General features: G+C 47.8%; 1 protein-coding gene and 1 long non-coding RNA gene across 2 annotated transcripts in view; one reads left to right on the forward strand and one right to left on the reverse strand.

Annotated features, from left to right (window-relative positions):
- Positions 1–3767: 3767 nt before the first annotated feature.
- Positions 3768–13479, reverse strand: LOC105478892 (uncharacterized). The gene is made up of 3 exons (XR_985577.3): positions 12669–13479; positions 11084–11157; positions 3768–8154 (listed from the first exon to the last, which is right to left on the reverse strand). It is a non-coding gene; the product is annotated as an uncharacterized lncRNA (long non-coding RNA).
- The window catches only part of LOC105478891 (RAB31, member RAS oncogene family), a 150918-nt gene continuing 149057 nt past the window's right edge, over positions 12252–14112 (forward strand). The window contains exon 1 of the mRNA XM_011736614.2: positions 12252–12407. Within this exon, the coding sequence (XP_011734916.2) occupies positions 12369–12407 (39 nt within the window). The 5' untranslated portion in view covers positions 12252–12368. The remainder of the gene's footprint in view (positions 12408–14112) is intronic.

The raw sequence follows: 14112 nt of genomic DNA on the forward strand, positions 1-14112 counted from the left end.
GGCTGGAAGGTAGGAGGTTTACATCCTTTCAAAGTGCCCTGCGTGTGCATGTGGCAGGTCCTCATTATTCCTGTTAGTCCAAACTGCACCGTTTTGTAAGCTCCCTGCTATGTTGCAGACCTTGGCCAAAGTGAAACATTTCACGAGGGTTTGGGCCACGAGAAACATCCTGCTTACTAACCACCTGACCACAAGACAGACAGGCAAAGGCCCAACTAAAGAAACACCCCTATCATATTCTGCTGGGAGAAAGGGCAAGGAACACCACATTCTGCCGGAGCAAGAGCCAGCACCGCCTCATCATGGGAAGATTTTATCAATATCCTGCCGGGCAGCAAGCCATACTGCCCAGACCTCTCCCACCCATACTGATACGCACCCCCAGCCTGTAAGCAGCGGTGGGCTCTGGCGTTAAGCTGGTCCCCACTCCCGCAGGTGTCTGCAATATACCTGTGTTGCTGTTGGAGCTGCCCTCTCCCTCTGTGGGTGTCTTTCTTTAACCCTCGCCTTCCCTTCAAAACCTAACAATCCCGATGGTGGGCTTTCTCTGTGTGTGCTGTGTTTTCCCTTTTTCTCTGACCTTCTCTGAGCTATGGCTCTGAGACGGTTTACGACAGGCACCTGCCTCAACCTCCCAAAATGCTGGGATTACAGATGTAAGCTACTGCTCCTGGTCTAGAAAGGACACTTTCATACCCACAAGTAGGAAAGTCATACTCTCAGAGTGATATAATTGGATACCTGGATACATTTCCTGCCAAGAAAAGCTTATCACATTCTTTGTCCCCACTCTCATTTTGCTGCAGATTGGTGGCAGTTTGTCATGGGCAACTTGGGAGCCATGTTTTAGGCGTGACATGCAATGGGAGATAGGAGAAGGGCCAGGCCTGCCCTCCACGAGCTTGTCCCCAGGACCTCAGCTGGAGGCAACCTTCAATGGCATCTTGTCCAACCTCCTTCTCAGTGTTTAGATGAAAGAAATGACACAGCTGAGGTCTAATAATGGAGACACAACGATGACACAGTGTAAAATGTGGAAATCCTCTCAAGGGGGAATGGAAATTTCCAATGGGAATACTCTGAACTGCGCAGAGGAAAGAGAAAGCAGGGAGGTTTGAGGAAGCAGCATATAAACTAGACATTGAGGAGTGCTGTGATTTAGGCCAATGCTTCTCCAACTTTACTGTACGTCAGAATTACCTGGAGGGCTTGTGAACACACAGAATCCAGTTTCCAAATTAGTAGTCTAAGGAGGAGCCTGCAAACTTGAATTTGTTACCGTTCTCAGTGAGCAGTATGGCTTGCTGCCCAGCAAGATATTGATAAAATGTTCCCAAACTGTTTCTGCCGAGCCTGGTCTGGAGACTATGCTTCGAGAATCACCAGTTTAGATGTCCAGAGATTTGGGACTTCAGCAAAGGTACAGAGGCCAAAAGGTAGGGTGGGTTGGTGTAAGGAAGGTGGGTAGGTGGGATTCTGTAGAATAGTGACTGCTGTGCTAAAGAGTTTAGACTTTACTTCGATGGGCAATGGGAAGGTGTACAAGAGTTTTGAACAGAAGAGTAGAATTTAAAATCTTCTCTTTTTTTTGAGATGGAGTTTTTCTCTGTAGCCCAGATCTGAGGGCAGTGGTGTGATCTCGGCTCACTGCAACCTCTGCCTCCTAGGTTCAACCGATCCTCCCACATCAGCCTCCCAAGTAGCTGGAATTACAGGCGCACGGCCACCACATCCAGCTAATTTTTGTGTTCTTAGTAGAGATGGGGTTTCACCATGTTGGTGAGGCTGGTCTCGAACTCCTGAACTCAAATGATCCACCCGCCTCGGCCTCCCAAAGTGCTAGGATTACAGGCGTGAGCCATCTTGTCTGACCAAGAGTAGAGTTTAAATCAGTATCACATACGAAGGAGTGAAGTGTGAGTATATTCTAGAACAGGGATGAACTTTGGAAACATTATGTTAAGTGAATGAAACCAGACACAAAAAGACACATGTTGTATGATTCCATTCATTTTCTCAACAAATATTTTTTGAGCATCTAGGGTACATCCTGGTGCAAGCACATGTCTTGTTATTGTGGCCGGCTGGGGCTGGTTTAACACACCAGATGTTTATATTGTTTCTTTTTCATTTTCTAGATACACCTGTTTTCTATTCCTGGTCTGAGCTACAGCCCTCCTTCTCAATCTCTTGGATAGTAAGGAAGTAATGCCTCTTTCATTTCTCTTCTCTGGATCATGCCCTGGGATTAGGCTAGATAATGCAGTCCAGACAAGGACCTGGACGGGTAATAGCATGGTCACCGAAATCTCCCAAGTGTGGCCTTCTCCACCTCAGGCCCACAACCCCACTCAGTGGCCTTGCTATTCTGTTCTGAACCACCGTCTTCAGCTCTGACTTAACTCTGCCTCTCCACCTGGCCCTTCTTTCTGGTTCTGCCACTTCTTGGGCACTAGGTTAACCTTATGGACCATGGCTTTTCTGCTTTGGACCTGGATCTGTCTTCTCACATTTTATTTTTATTTTTTAATCATTACTGCCTTTTCCTCATAACATTAACGGGACCAAATCCGTGTTTATACACATGAATTCTCACACTGGGCCACAGCAACAGAAGTCTGGGAAACAGCCTATTTCCTAAAAGGGCCAGGGTGCAGAGGTGAGCTCGGACTGCAGGCTTCCTGAGGCCAGGACTCCCTGGTGACTTTTTGCTCCTGGCTGCATGTCTGGCACATAGCAGTACCTAATTCATATTTGGGAGAGCAGAGTCAGAACCAGTATGTGTGCATCCTGGGTAGTGGATTCAGGGCAAAACATATTAGCTGAATATTATATTAATTGGGGTTCTCCAGAGAAGCATGAACTAATAGGAGATGAATAGATGATAGATAGATGGATGGATAGATAGATAGATAGATTTTAGGGAATTGGCTCATGCTATTATGGAGGCTGGCAAGTCCAAAATCTGCAGGGCAGGCTGCAGGCTGGAAGCCCTTGGGAGAGTTCCTGCTGCAGCTTGAGTCTGAAGGCCCTCCACTGGCAGAATTCCCTTTTCCTCTAAGGAGGTCAGTCTTTTCCTTTTAAGACCTTCAACTGATGGCCGGGTGTGGTGGTGGGTACCTGTAGTCCCAGCTACTCGGGAGACTGAGGCAGGAGAATGGCGTGAACCTGGGAGGTGGAGCTTGCAGTGAGTCAAGATTGCGCCACTGCACTCCAGCCTGGGTGACAGAGCGAGACTCCTTCTCAAAAAAAAAAAAAAAAAAAAAAAAAAAAAAGACCTTCAACTGATTGGATGAGGCCCACCTACATTAGCAGAATACGCTGGTTTACTGCAAGTCCACTGATTTAAATGTTAGTCTCATGTAAGCTATCTTCACAGAAGCATTTAAAATAATGTTCGATGAAATATCTATGGCCTAGCCGAGTTGATACATGAAAGTAACCATCACAGGCTGGGCGCTGTGGCTCATGCCAGTAATCCCAGCACTTTGGGAGGCCAAGGCAGACAGATCACGAAGTCAAGAGAGCGAAACCATCCTGGCCAAAATGGTGAAACCCTGTCTCTACTAAAAAATACAAAAATTACCTGGGCGTGGTGGCGTGTGCCTGTAGTTCCAGCTACTTGGGAGGCTGAAGCTGGAGAATCCTTTGAACCCAGGAGGCAAAGGTTGTAGTGAGCCGAGATGGCATCATTGCACTCTGGCCTTGGCAACGGAGCAAGACTTCTTTGCAAAAAAAAAAAAAACAAAAAAAACTATCTATCTATCTATCTATCTATATCTCATTGTTGGGTTTATTGTTTACTCTTTAGGTAAGAACTGTAGGGCACTAAAAATAACATAGTTGAGTGGGAAATGTGTTTCACAGACATGATCTCATATGTTCTACAAACATTTATTATTTTTATGCTTTGGGAGAAATTCCTCAGCTCTGCAGGGAAAACACCAAAATGTATTTTCTGAATCCCCTCCAGTCAATGGGGAGAAATACCAGTGTGTGTGTGATTATGCCAGCCAGCCCTGACTCACTCATCTTTGCTGCTGATTCTCTATATCGAGCTTTGGTATTTTATTTCCCAGTCTGTTCAACATTTTTTTCCTGCATATCCCTGGTAAGGCCTCAAACTAAAAACTGAACGCATGGGATGCTAATTTACATGTTTACTGAAGTGCATGGGCTTGAATCGTGTCTGTGGCCCACCAAGGCAGACCTTTGCAGGGACTCTGCCTCCGTTTCAAGAACAATGGCACCTTCCTTTAGACAGGGGTCAGTGACATCATTGACATAAGAAGCCTGGCAGGGCCCGTGGGTACCTGGTACCTAGCTAGTAATTAACACTCAATAAGTGTTGCTGTGCTTACTTGCATCATGCTCCTTTCCAGACGTTCACAGTCAAAAGAGAAGAGTAATCCTAGATAATCCTTAAACCTTCTGTTTAAGTTTCATTTTCTTCCCTTCCTTACCCTCTATATGCAAATGTACATTTGGCAAGCAGCAGGGAGCTTTCAGATTCCTTATCTCTCACACCCACCAGAACCTAATTTTGTTCATGGAGAGTAAAAAATAAAATAAATATTGCATTGGGGGAAAGATATGTGAAGGCACCCACATGACAGAGAATGGCTGTAAGGATATGAACATACATAAAGTAAGAAAGTGTGATTCTAAAAGAGCAGTTTATTGTTGTTTGAGCAGCCTGACCGGGACTTCTCCTTTCTGTTCCACTCTAACCAGCACGGAGCCTTAGGTTTTACAACTTTGATAAGTTGGTAAGTGAAACATTTTTTCCTTTTTTTTTTTTTTTTTTCTGGAGACAGAGTCTTGTTCTGTTGCTCAGGCTGGAGTGCAGTGGTGCGATCTCAGCTCACTGCGATCTCTGCCTCCCGGGTTCAAGCGATTCTCCTGTCTCAGCCTCCCGAGTAGCTGAGATTACAGGCATGCACTACCATGCCCGGCTAATTTTTGTGTTTTTAGTAGAGATGGGGTTTCACCATGTTGACCAGGCTGGTCTCGAACTCCTGGCTTCAAGGGATCCACCCACCTCGGCCTCCCAAAGTACTGGGGTTACAGATGTGAACCACTGCACCCAGCCCAAAATTATTCCTTGACACTTTAATCTGTATGCTTACTTACTTGTGAAATCGAACGCTTTCTTCATACATGCATTTCCTACTTGTGAACTCCCTGATCGCATCTGCTCATTTTTCCTAATGGATCTTGGAGGTTTTGTTAAAAATTATAATGATAAATAATAATCTATTAATTCTTTCTATATTGATTATTAACTGAGTCATATTTATGCCAAATATTTTCCCAGATTGCAGTTTTAAAAATTGTGTTTATGATATTTCTTCCGTAAAGCAAGTGTTAACTTTTTGGTGCTGAAACCTGTCAGTCTTTCTCCCTGTGATTTTTGAGAGTAGATCTGCATTTCCTTCTCCCCGCTTCCTCCCCCATTTAGGAGAAATGGAGCCAGGGCCCCTCTATCCTCCGCTAACCACAGTAAACCCTCGGCTAATCTTTTTTTTTGTTTGTTTTTGAGACACAGCCTCACTCTATCGCCCAGGCTGGAGTGCAATGGCGTGATTTTGGCTCACTGTGACCTCTGCCTCCTGGGTTTAAGCGATTCTCCTGCCTCAGCCTCCTGAGTAGCTGGGATTATAGGTACCCACCACCACGCCTGGCTAATTTTTGTATTTTTAGTAGAGACGGGGTTTCACCATGTTGTGCAGGCTGGTCTTGAACTCCTGACCTCAGGCGATCCACCCGCCTCTGTCTCCCAAAGTGCCGAGATTACAGGTGTGAGTCACCGTGCCAGGCCTGCCACTGGCTAATCTTGATGCCCCAGTTTTGAACATCTGCTGACAGTAGGACCAGGGGAGGCTGCATAGCCTGAAACTCAGGAACCACATGTGGGCTAGGGGAAGAACTGTCTGGAGGAAGGCCAGCTTCCCACAAATCTTTACCCAAGGGAGAGTTCTGCCTTAAAGTCCTTAAAATGCCCTCTACCAGAGCTACTGAAGGTTGGTTCTTAGGGTAAGGTTCAGTTCAGTAGAAGAATATGACATTGGACACAACTGTGCAGGAGGGGAAGGGCAGGGAGTCGGGAGAGAGGTAGGGATGGGGCCCTACCGGGAGACTGGGAAACCAAGCCCTCTTTTCTTATTTCCTATTTTTGTTCCTCTTTTAGACCCAGTATGTCTTTCAGTAAAAAAACTGTTATTTAGCTGAAGTTAGAATTTGCATATTTAAGCCTCCCATGTGAACTGAGTGTAAGATGGAGAATCATAAGTAATTGAGATGTGTATAGCTGTGCATAAAGTACTGACGCTGTTTTCTAAATCTGGAGTCTTTTCTACATTCAGAACAATTGAGGAAGGAAGTGAGGATGTTTGGAAGTCAGCACTTCCTTTTTAATGGATAGTAACAGCCCAGAACAGTTTTATGGGCCTAGGGAAGGGGACAAGGTGACAACAATTGCAGTTTACGTGGGACTGAAGTTTCCCAGAATGAGGGACAGCCAGGACTAAAACCTGGACAGTCCCATGCAAACTAGGATGCTTTGTCATCTGGACTTGCTATTCACACGCACACACCCCATATGTGTGTAACCCTCCCCCAAAATAATGCAACAGCCTTTCAGTATCCATCTTTGACAGAGGATGGAACTACGGGTTGAAGAGTCTCAGATACTTCCTTAAATTCACACAAATTGGGCATAAAGGAGCCTGCATGTAAACTTGGTTCCGTCTGATGTCAGAGGGCCCTTTCTACCCTCCATGCTTGGGATTTATCAGTCGGGTCGGTGAACTCACTCTCTCACCCACCCACTCACCCCATATTTTCAGAGAGCAGAATATGTGCTATGCGAAGGATTGGATTATGGATGATTCAGAACAGGCTCTGTTATATTGGTAATTGGGAAAGCCCAGGGACAGCAAGGAGAATAGTAGTTCAAGAATAATCTTAAATAAAATGTATGGGAGGCCACTGTTTTGGACTGAACTCTTACACTAGGCCCAATGGACCAGACCAAACCAGAATGGAGTCATTCCTGCTAGGTGCCAGGCTGTCCGGCTGAACTTTAAAAAGGGCAGCTTTCCAAAAAATAAGAGATGCACAGCAGCCAATCAAAAGGACCAGTTTACCTGAGCAGGTTTGATGAGGAAGTCCCCCATGCTTTAACCCTGCAAGAGAAGTAACTCTAAAACGCCAATCTGCCTTTTGTTCCCTGTTTCTGCTTCTTCAGCCTTTCCTGCCTACAAAGCCCAGTCCTTTGCCTGGCTTATTGGAACATATTTTCTCAGTTTTTGGATGGGACGCTGCCTGATTCATGAATCAGTAACAAAAGCCAATTAAATCTTTAATGTTGTTGAAATTTTTTTTTTTTTTTAACAATAATAACCTCAGTAGAAATAAAATTTGCAAGAGGTCTAATATAATTGGAGCCTTAAGGCAACTCAGTACAGTAGTTCGGTACTCTTAGTACAGGTTAAGCACCCCTAATTTGAAATCCAAAATGCTCCAAAATTAGAAACTTTTTGACTGCTGACACAATGCTCAAAAGAAATGCTCACTGGAGCATTTGGGATTCAGGATTTTCGGATTAGAAGTGCTCCACTGGTAAGTATAATGCGAATATTCCAAAATCGGAGAAACACTCCTGGTCCCAAGCATTTTGGATGACGGATACTCAACTTGTACACAAATATTCTTCGAGGCACTTCAGATTAGGAAGAGTCTGTATTAGTTTCTTCCTCATCTAGGGCAGTCTTGGGAATTCAAACAAAACCCAGATTTTCCCCCCATCACAAACACACACACTCACCTACCAGTTGACTAGGTTCAAACTCCAGCCATCCTGAGCATCTTCTCCTTTACTTGGGGGTTGGTTTCAGTTGAATTCAAGGTTTGGAGTCTCTGGAATTTATACTCATTTCTTGAATGAGAAGAGTTACCAAAATGAAGCAACTACACCAAGCCTCAGACATTTCACATCATACAATAGTCTCCCGTTTATATGTTTGTCTCTTTCCTTTACTGCTCGACTTTGGCGTGGGTCCTCTTCCTCCATCGGCCATTCTTCCAGTGTCTAGCACAGTCAGGGTCTGCTACTCGCCGAATGGGTGGGTAAACAGCTAAACACAGAAATCCCTGCAATATAAGAATCGTTGCCAACATCTACAATTAAACCAATTTTTAGTTGATAGCAAATAATGTTAAGGTACAAAAAAGTGAAACACAACTCCTTTTAAGAAAAAGAAATCCTAAACTCCATAGTATTTCTCTGAAAAATTGCAAGAAAACTTACATGACTCGCCAGAAGGAACAACCCAAGACAGTCTATGAAACAAAACTGGGGTTGTGGTGACTTTGATCTGCATCATTAATTTAATTTCTCAGTTTTACAAGTAAGCAATGAAAATGAACAGGACTGATGGAATTACATGTTACTTAGGGCTTTTGGGAGGTGGTCACAGCTGAATCAATCCATTTACCTTCCATGGGAGGTGTTAATATATATCTTATTGCTTATTTTCTTTTAACCCAACACTTTAAGCTCAGCCAGAGATCCAAGGGACGGTGGAGGTTGCTGGGCAGGAGTGTCAGTAAAGAGGCCAGTGAGATGCTGAAGATGGCTTAAGCTGCCCAGTGCTAGCACTCAGGAATCTGAAAAATTTAAACACTATCACCTGACACCAATCCTTTGTGAGGTCCCAACAGAGCGTTCCTTGTCTTCAGCGAGAGCTGTCTACTTGTTCTGGAACACTTCTGAGCGCTCCCATTCGAGACGATGGAGACGATGAGGAGGTGAGCCCCCACCCTCCCCGTCTCCCATCTAAGATGTCACCACACTTTCCACAGGAAGAAGACATCTGGAGTTGCAAAAGGAGGCTGTGCAGTTTCTATCCGATTACCTAATAGCCCCTCCACCGAGCAGCCACCTTCCTTGGGGTTCTCAGGAACACTCCCCTTCCCACAGACAGAGGCTGTTTCCAGCCTTCACCCACCAGCTACTGTCTCCTTTTTCAAGTCTGTGGGTGAACTGTGGGGTCCACTCACCTCTGTTTTTCTAAGTCCCTCAAATCCCTTTCCTACCCTGGTATGTCCAGGATTCATCTCCTCAAAATTGTTTCAAGGGCGCGAGTTACAAATAAGATTAGGTAGCACATGCTATTTAGAAAGTTTCAGAAAGAGAAGGAAAGAAGGAAGGAAGAAGGAAGGAAGGAGTTGTTACGTAAATGAGAAATACTGAAAGGCTGTTTAACTGATATTGCAGACACTATAGTTCCATAAAAAAGATAAATTATGAAAAACAAGGGTTGTAAACACTTTTATTTTTCCTTAATTGACTCTTGAGCAGACCAGATGACTCAGTACTGGTCTCCAGGGATCAGCCTGTGCTCCAGGGCGTTGTAACACATTTATATTACTTATCCTATTTAACATTTTGAGTCATATCATTTTCACAGAACCTTATTTACTATAAACGTCTCATAAATCTACATAGTATACACATTTAATTTAATATCTAAGTAACATATACTATTGTACACCATTAAATACACCCAGTAAAGACACCCTAGTTTGCTTAATCATTCCTCAAATGTTAAGAGATTTGAGTTACAATTAATGCAACAATCCTCCCTTTACCTCCATGGAGATAATTTTTTTGTTGTTCTCTAACCCATTTATTTGTTTCTTTGTCTGCATATGTGTTTATACTCAAACAGGCAGCTTTGTTTACTCTTCGTCTTTGTATGTTAATGTTCAACAAAGGATTTCCTGAATCAAAAAACATGGTCAGTTTTATGACCATTCCTGGCTTTTGCTGTTGGAGACTTCATAGCAGCAGAGAAGGGGAGGTCTGAATTAGCACATGACCATTTACGCTACAAAATTCTCATAAGAAAAACTTGCATGTTCTATTTCTTAATTTGATAAATTGTCAGTTATGTACCATCGAATTTTTATCCCTGCTGAAGCTATACCCGAACTCCATATTTGCAGGGAATTCCAGAGGAGTCAGGATGGGCCCTCAGTGCAGTAATCATAGAGTGTAACAATAGAGAACATGGCACTTTTTGAAAAAGTCGAGGGCTACCTCTGACCTGTCACTCCTGAAATATGTCTCCTAGCAGTCATCTTCCTGCCTTCCTGGGCTAGAGTTTTATAGGTTACCTTAGAGTGATCATGGGGACCTGGTTTTCATGAGGCCATGTTTAAGTTCAGGGGTGACCTGGCTGGGGAGAGGGTATAAACCCATGAACACGGGCCAGTTGACAGACTAGGATTGCCACTTTGTAAAGAAGAGCCCAAGGCCTGATCAGAATGAGACACAAATGAGGTCATTTTTAATAGAGCTAGGGGTGGGGAGAAGGACAAATGGACTGGGGCAATTCTCAGGGAGGGAAGGGCTGGATAGGGGACTATTTTGGGAGAGCCTAGAAACCACACAAGCGTCCCAGACACCCGGGCTAGCGGAGAGGAGAGCGGAATGAGAGCAGTCATGAAAAAGGGTAAGGGAACACAAGAGAAATTCGGTTTGCTTATTTTTGTCTGGGCACAGTTTTGCCCTTAGCAACCTAAGGCAATTTCACAAAACTCCACTCAGTGCACAGGATGTAGAACACGGCGGAGGCTTCCACTGTGGTTTGACTGGCTTTTGGGAATCGAGCTGGAAAGCCAAAAGGACACGTTTCAGTGTGGACATCCAAGTCTTAGTGGGTGTCCTGAGGGCAGGCGAAGGCCTTGGGGGAGGTGTCTTTGCAACTGTGTAGCGGTGGTTTTCTGATTAGCAAATCTGAGGGCAGGGAGATACTGTGATCAGGGCTGTTTGATTCTGGGCAAGCCTCTTTTCACCCTGCCCACATAGAAGACTCTGCTTCGGACACAAAGTCAAGGACAGATACTGACACAATGGACCTGTAACTTGTGCATGGCTGCCTTTTGAACAATTTAGTCCATTTGAGTAACCTCCACAAGCCTGCACTTCCAGGGCAAAGTTCCTGCTCTTCTGGGGAATTTAATTGTGAATTGTCTGTTTTGGGGCCCATTTTGACTCCAGTATTCCAGGACTTACCTCTTTGGAGGCCTTGATTTGGAATTTCCCATTGGATGGGGTTACTTGGGTATGGGGTAGCTTCAACCTGGCTTCTGTAAGAACAAAGCCAGATGATCACGGTGGGTGGTCTGCTAGGAAATTGGAAATGCCATTGATTAAAATTGAAAGGTTTGGAGAGAGGCCTGAGAGTTTGGGATAGGAGATGAAGTTTTAAAAATATCAGTTTTTTAAAAAAACACTTCCCATCTGAAATGCCAGTGAATTGTCCAGATAGATTACACTGAAAAGGCTGACATTTCTGTAGCAGCCACGAATGAAGTCATCTGAGTGGATGAGGTGCTCTAGGCCATACATGGAGAAGAAAGAGAACACAATTGCCCAGGCCTCCCGTGACTGCGTGCGGCCACAGCCTCTGCTCATTTCCTAGTTAGGAAGGATGCGGGGGTCTGCTGGGATCTCCACGTTTCTACCTGTACTTCTGAGGACGGGGTTTCTGCCCACACCAGTTGCAGGATTTGCTCTACTGAGAAAGAGTTTTGCTCCAGAATGCAAGTTTCCTGTTTCAGACACGGACAGCCAGTTTTGCTTCTAGAATCATTTTCAGCTACATACAGAAAAATGAACTTGGCTGAGCTGAAGAGCCACGCGTATGTTAAACGGCAGCGCGGGTATTAGGAACGCCGCGAAGGCAGGCCGAAAAGTTAACCCCCTTCTCCTCACCCCTGTGCTCACAGCGGCCCCTTCAGTGGCCTGACTTTTTCTGCCCGGGACCCAGAATGTCGCTTGAGGATGGGACCAACCCGCAGACCTGCAAGCGCTGCCACGCAAACGGCCTGGGCCAGAGCAGCCGCTTCTCAGCTCAGAATGGCATCTCCAGGGACCCTCTGGCAGTGGGGCCAGGTCTCCACCGGGCCGGTCCCGTCCTTCCTACCCGGGCCCTGCGGCCAGGCGGGGCCGGGAGCGGCGGATGCGGGAGGGCGCCGGGGGAGCCCGGCTCGCGCGGGGCTGGTCCGAGGGCGGAGGCAACCCGCCGGCGACGCCGCAGGTCCCGGGTGGCTGACGCCGTCCGGGGGCGTTCCTGGGAGCTGGGGGCCGGCGAGGCTGGACCCGACGCGCCCGGGAGGAGCCGGCCGGCGGCCACGTGACCCAGCGCGGCGGGGCCGGCGGCCCAGAAATAGCGGCGGCGGCGGTTCCGCCCGCGGGCGGCGCGAGCGAGGAGCCGAGGCGGGAGAAGCCGGCAGGGCGCGGGCGCGGCGGCCCCGGAGGATGCTGCTGAGCCCCGGCCCTGCCCGGCCGCGAGCACATGATGGCTATACGGGAGCTCAAAGTGTGCCTTCTCGGGGTGAGTCCTGGCCGCCCCCCGCCGCGGACCCCGGCCGGCGCCCCCGCGCCCCTTCGCTCCCCTGGTCCCCGCGCGCTCAGACCCCGCCATCCCCTCGCTCTCCGCTCTCCTCTCGCAGCTTCCGTCCCCCTCGTCCGCGCGCCCGCTGGTTCCCCGGGTCCCCCTCGCTCCCCCAGTCCGTGCGCCCCTCGCTCTCCGCACCCCCTCTTGTTCCCCGCCGCCCCCTCGTCCGTGCGCCCCTCCGGTCCGCCCCCGTCTCACCCTGCCGGGGTCCGGGGCCGAGCCTGCCCCGGGCTTTTTCTGCTCCTTCCTCCCGGCCCGCGAGTCCCCGGATCCGCGGCGGCCTCGCGGGGACCCCCGGCGGGGACGGGGCAGTGGCTGCGAGTCTGGGGCCCCGAGGGCTTTCTCCTCCGCCTTTGATAGTTTCCTTCCGGCAGAAAGTTTAAGTTGCTCAGCCAAGTCGCTGAGGACTCTTTTGCCTCCTGGGGCAATTGATTGTTCACTTAAAACACAAAAATAAAACCAAACGCGAGCCCAGCCAAGGGGGTGAAAGCCGAGGGCGCGGCCGGGGTGGAAGGTGAGGCGGTGACCTGTGCGGAGCGCGCCCTGCAAACTTCCCTGCTGCGGATGAAAGAAGCAGGCTGGGAAAGTCCTCCCCACCACCACTTCTCCTAAAGTGGGGCTTTCTCAGCCCGAAGAAGCCTTAAAGCCGCCAGAAACAAAGAGGCAGTCAATCCTTGCGGTCAGGGGACTGCAGACCGGAGACCCGGCCAGGACGCAGGGAGCCGCTGGCGAACCGCCCCTGAGAATTCAGATAAACGTAGGGTCGCTTCCTTTCGGGGGCCCACATCGCATTCCAGAATTCCTTCTTCTAAAAGAAGAGCTGGTTCTAAGGGCGTTTTCAGCAGCCTTTGGCATCTGGTGTACCCGCCCATGTCACTGGCAAAGCTGGTCTCATGAAAACCGTTTCCTAAAAAAGAGCAGCGAAAGAGTCGCATTCTTGTGCGAACTGGTCTGTCAAGATGGGGATACAAGAACTGTAGAAAGAGGAAATGATTTCGGTGAGGACTGAACTGTGCCAGCGTCTCTAGGCTTCCTCTAGGCTCTTCTGGAACCTCTGGCAGAACCTTGTTCTGTCCACCGGCTCCCATCACTGGCCTCTGCCAAAACCATCCCTTACCTTAACTCGATTGTCTGGTTGGCCTAGAATTCCAGAGGATCTGGGAAGGCCCTGCCCTCCCTGGTAGGCCCTGGCACAGATCCCCACCTCCCCCGACTTGGTCAGTCACAGCCAGGGTCTAGCCTGGTCCTTTCCCTGTTGACCTTTTTGTGTGTCTGGAGTGGGTTTTCCTGTTCCCCAGGCCCTCTAATATTTCCAGACGTGAATTCCAGGAATCCCGTGCGACCCTCTTGAGGGGCCATTTCAGCCTCAGGAAAGGCCTTCAGAGACTTAGAAGGAATGTCGTGTTCCAAGGAATGAAGGGGCAGCCTTGATGTGCGCTGTGTTTGTCAGGATTGGCCTTGGGAAAAATGAAATAAGACATGTTTTTGCCTTTTTTTTCTTAAACTCTTTCTCTTCACTTTTACTGAGGTGGTCCAAGCCCTGCCCTATCACAGGACCCCTTATTTTCAATTTCGGCATTTAGGGACAGGTCTCTATATCCTCCTACCAGGACACTGATCAGGTGGCAAGAACCCTGTGTCA

Source organism: Macaca nemestrina, chromosome 19, assembly GCF_043159975.1.
Source record: "Macaca nemestrina isolate mMacNem1 chromosome 19, mMacNem.hap1, whole genome shotgun sequence".
Lineage (NCBI taxonomy): Eukaryota > Metazoa > Chordata > Mammalia > Primates > Cercopithecidae > Macaca > Macaca nemestrina.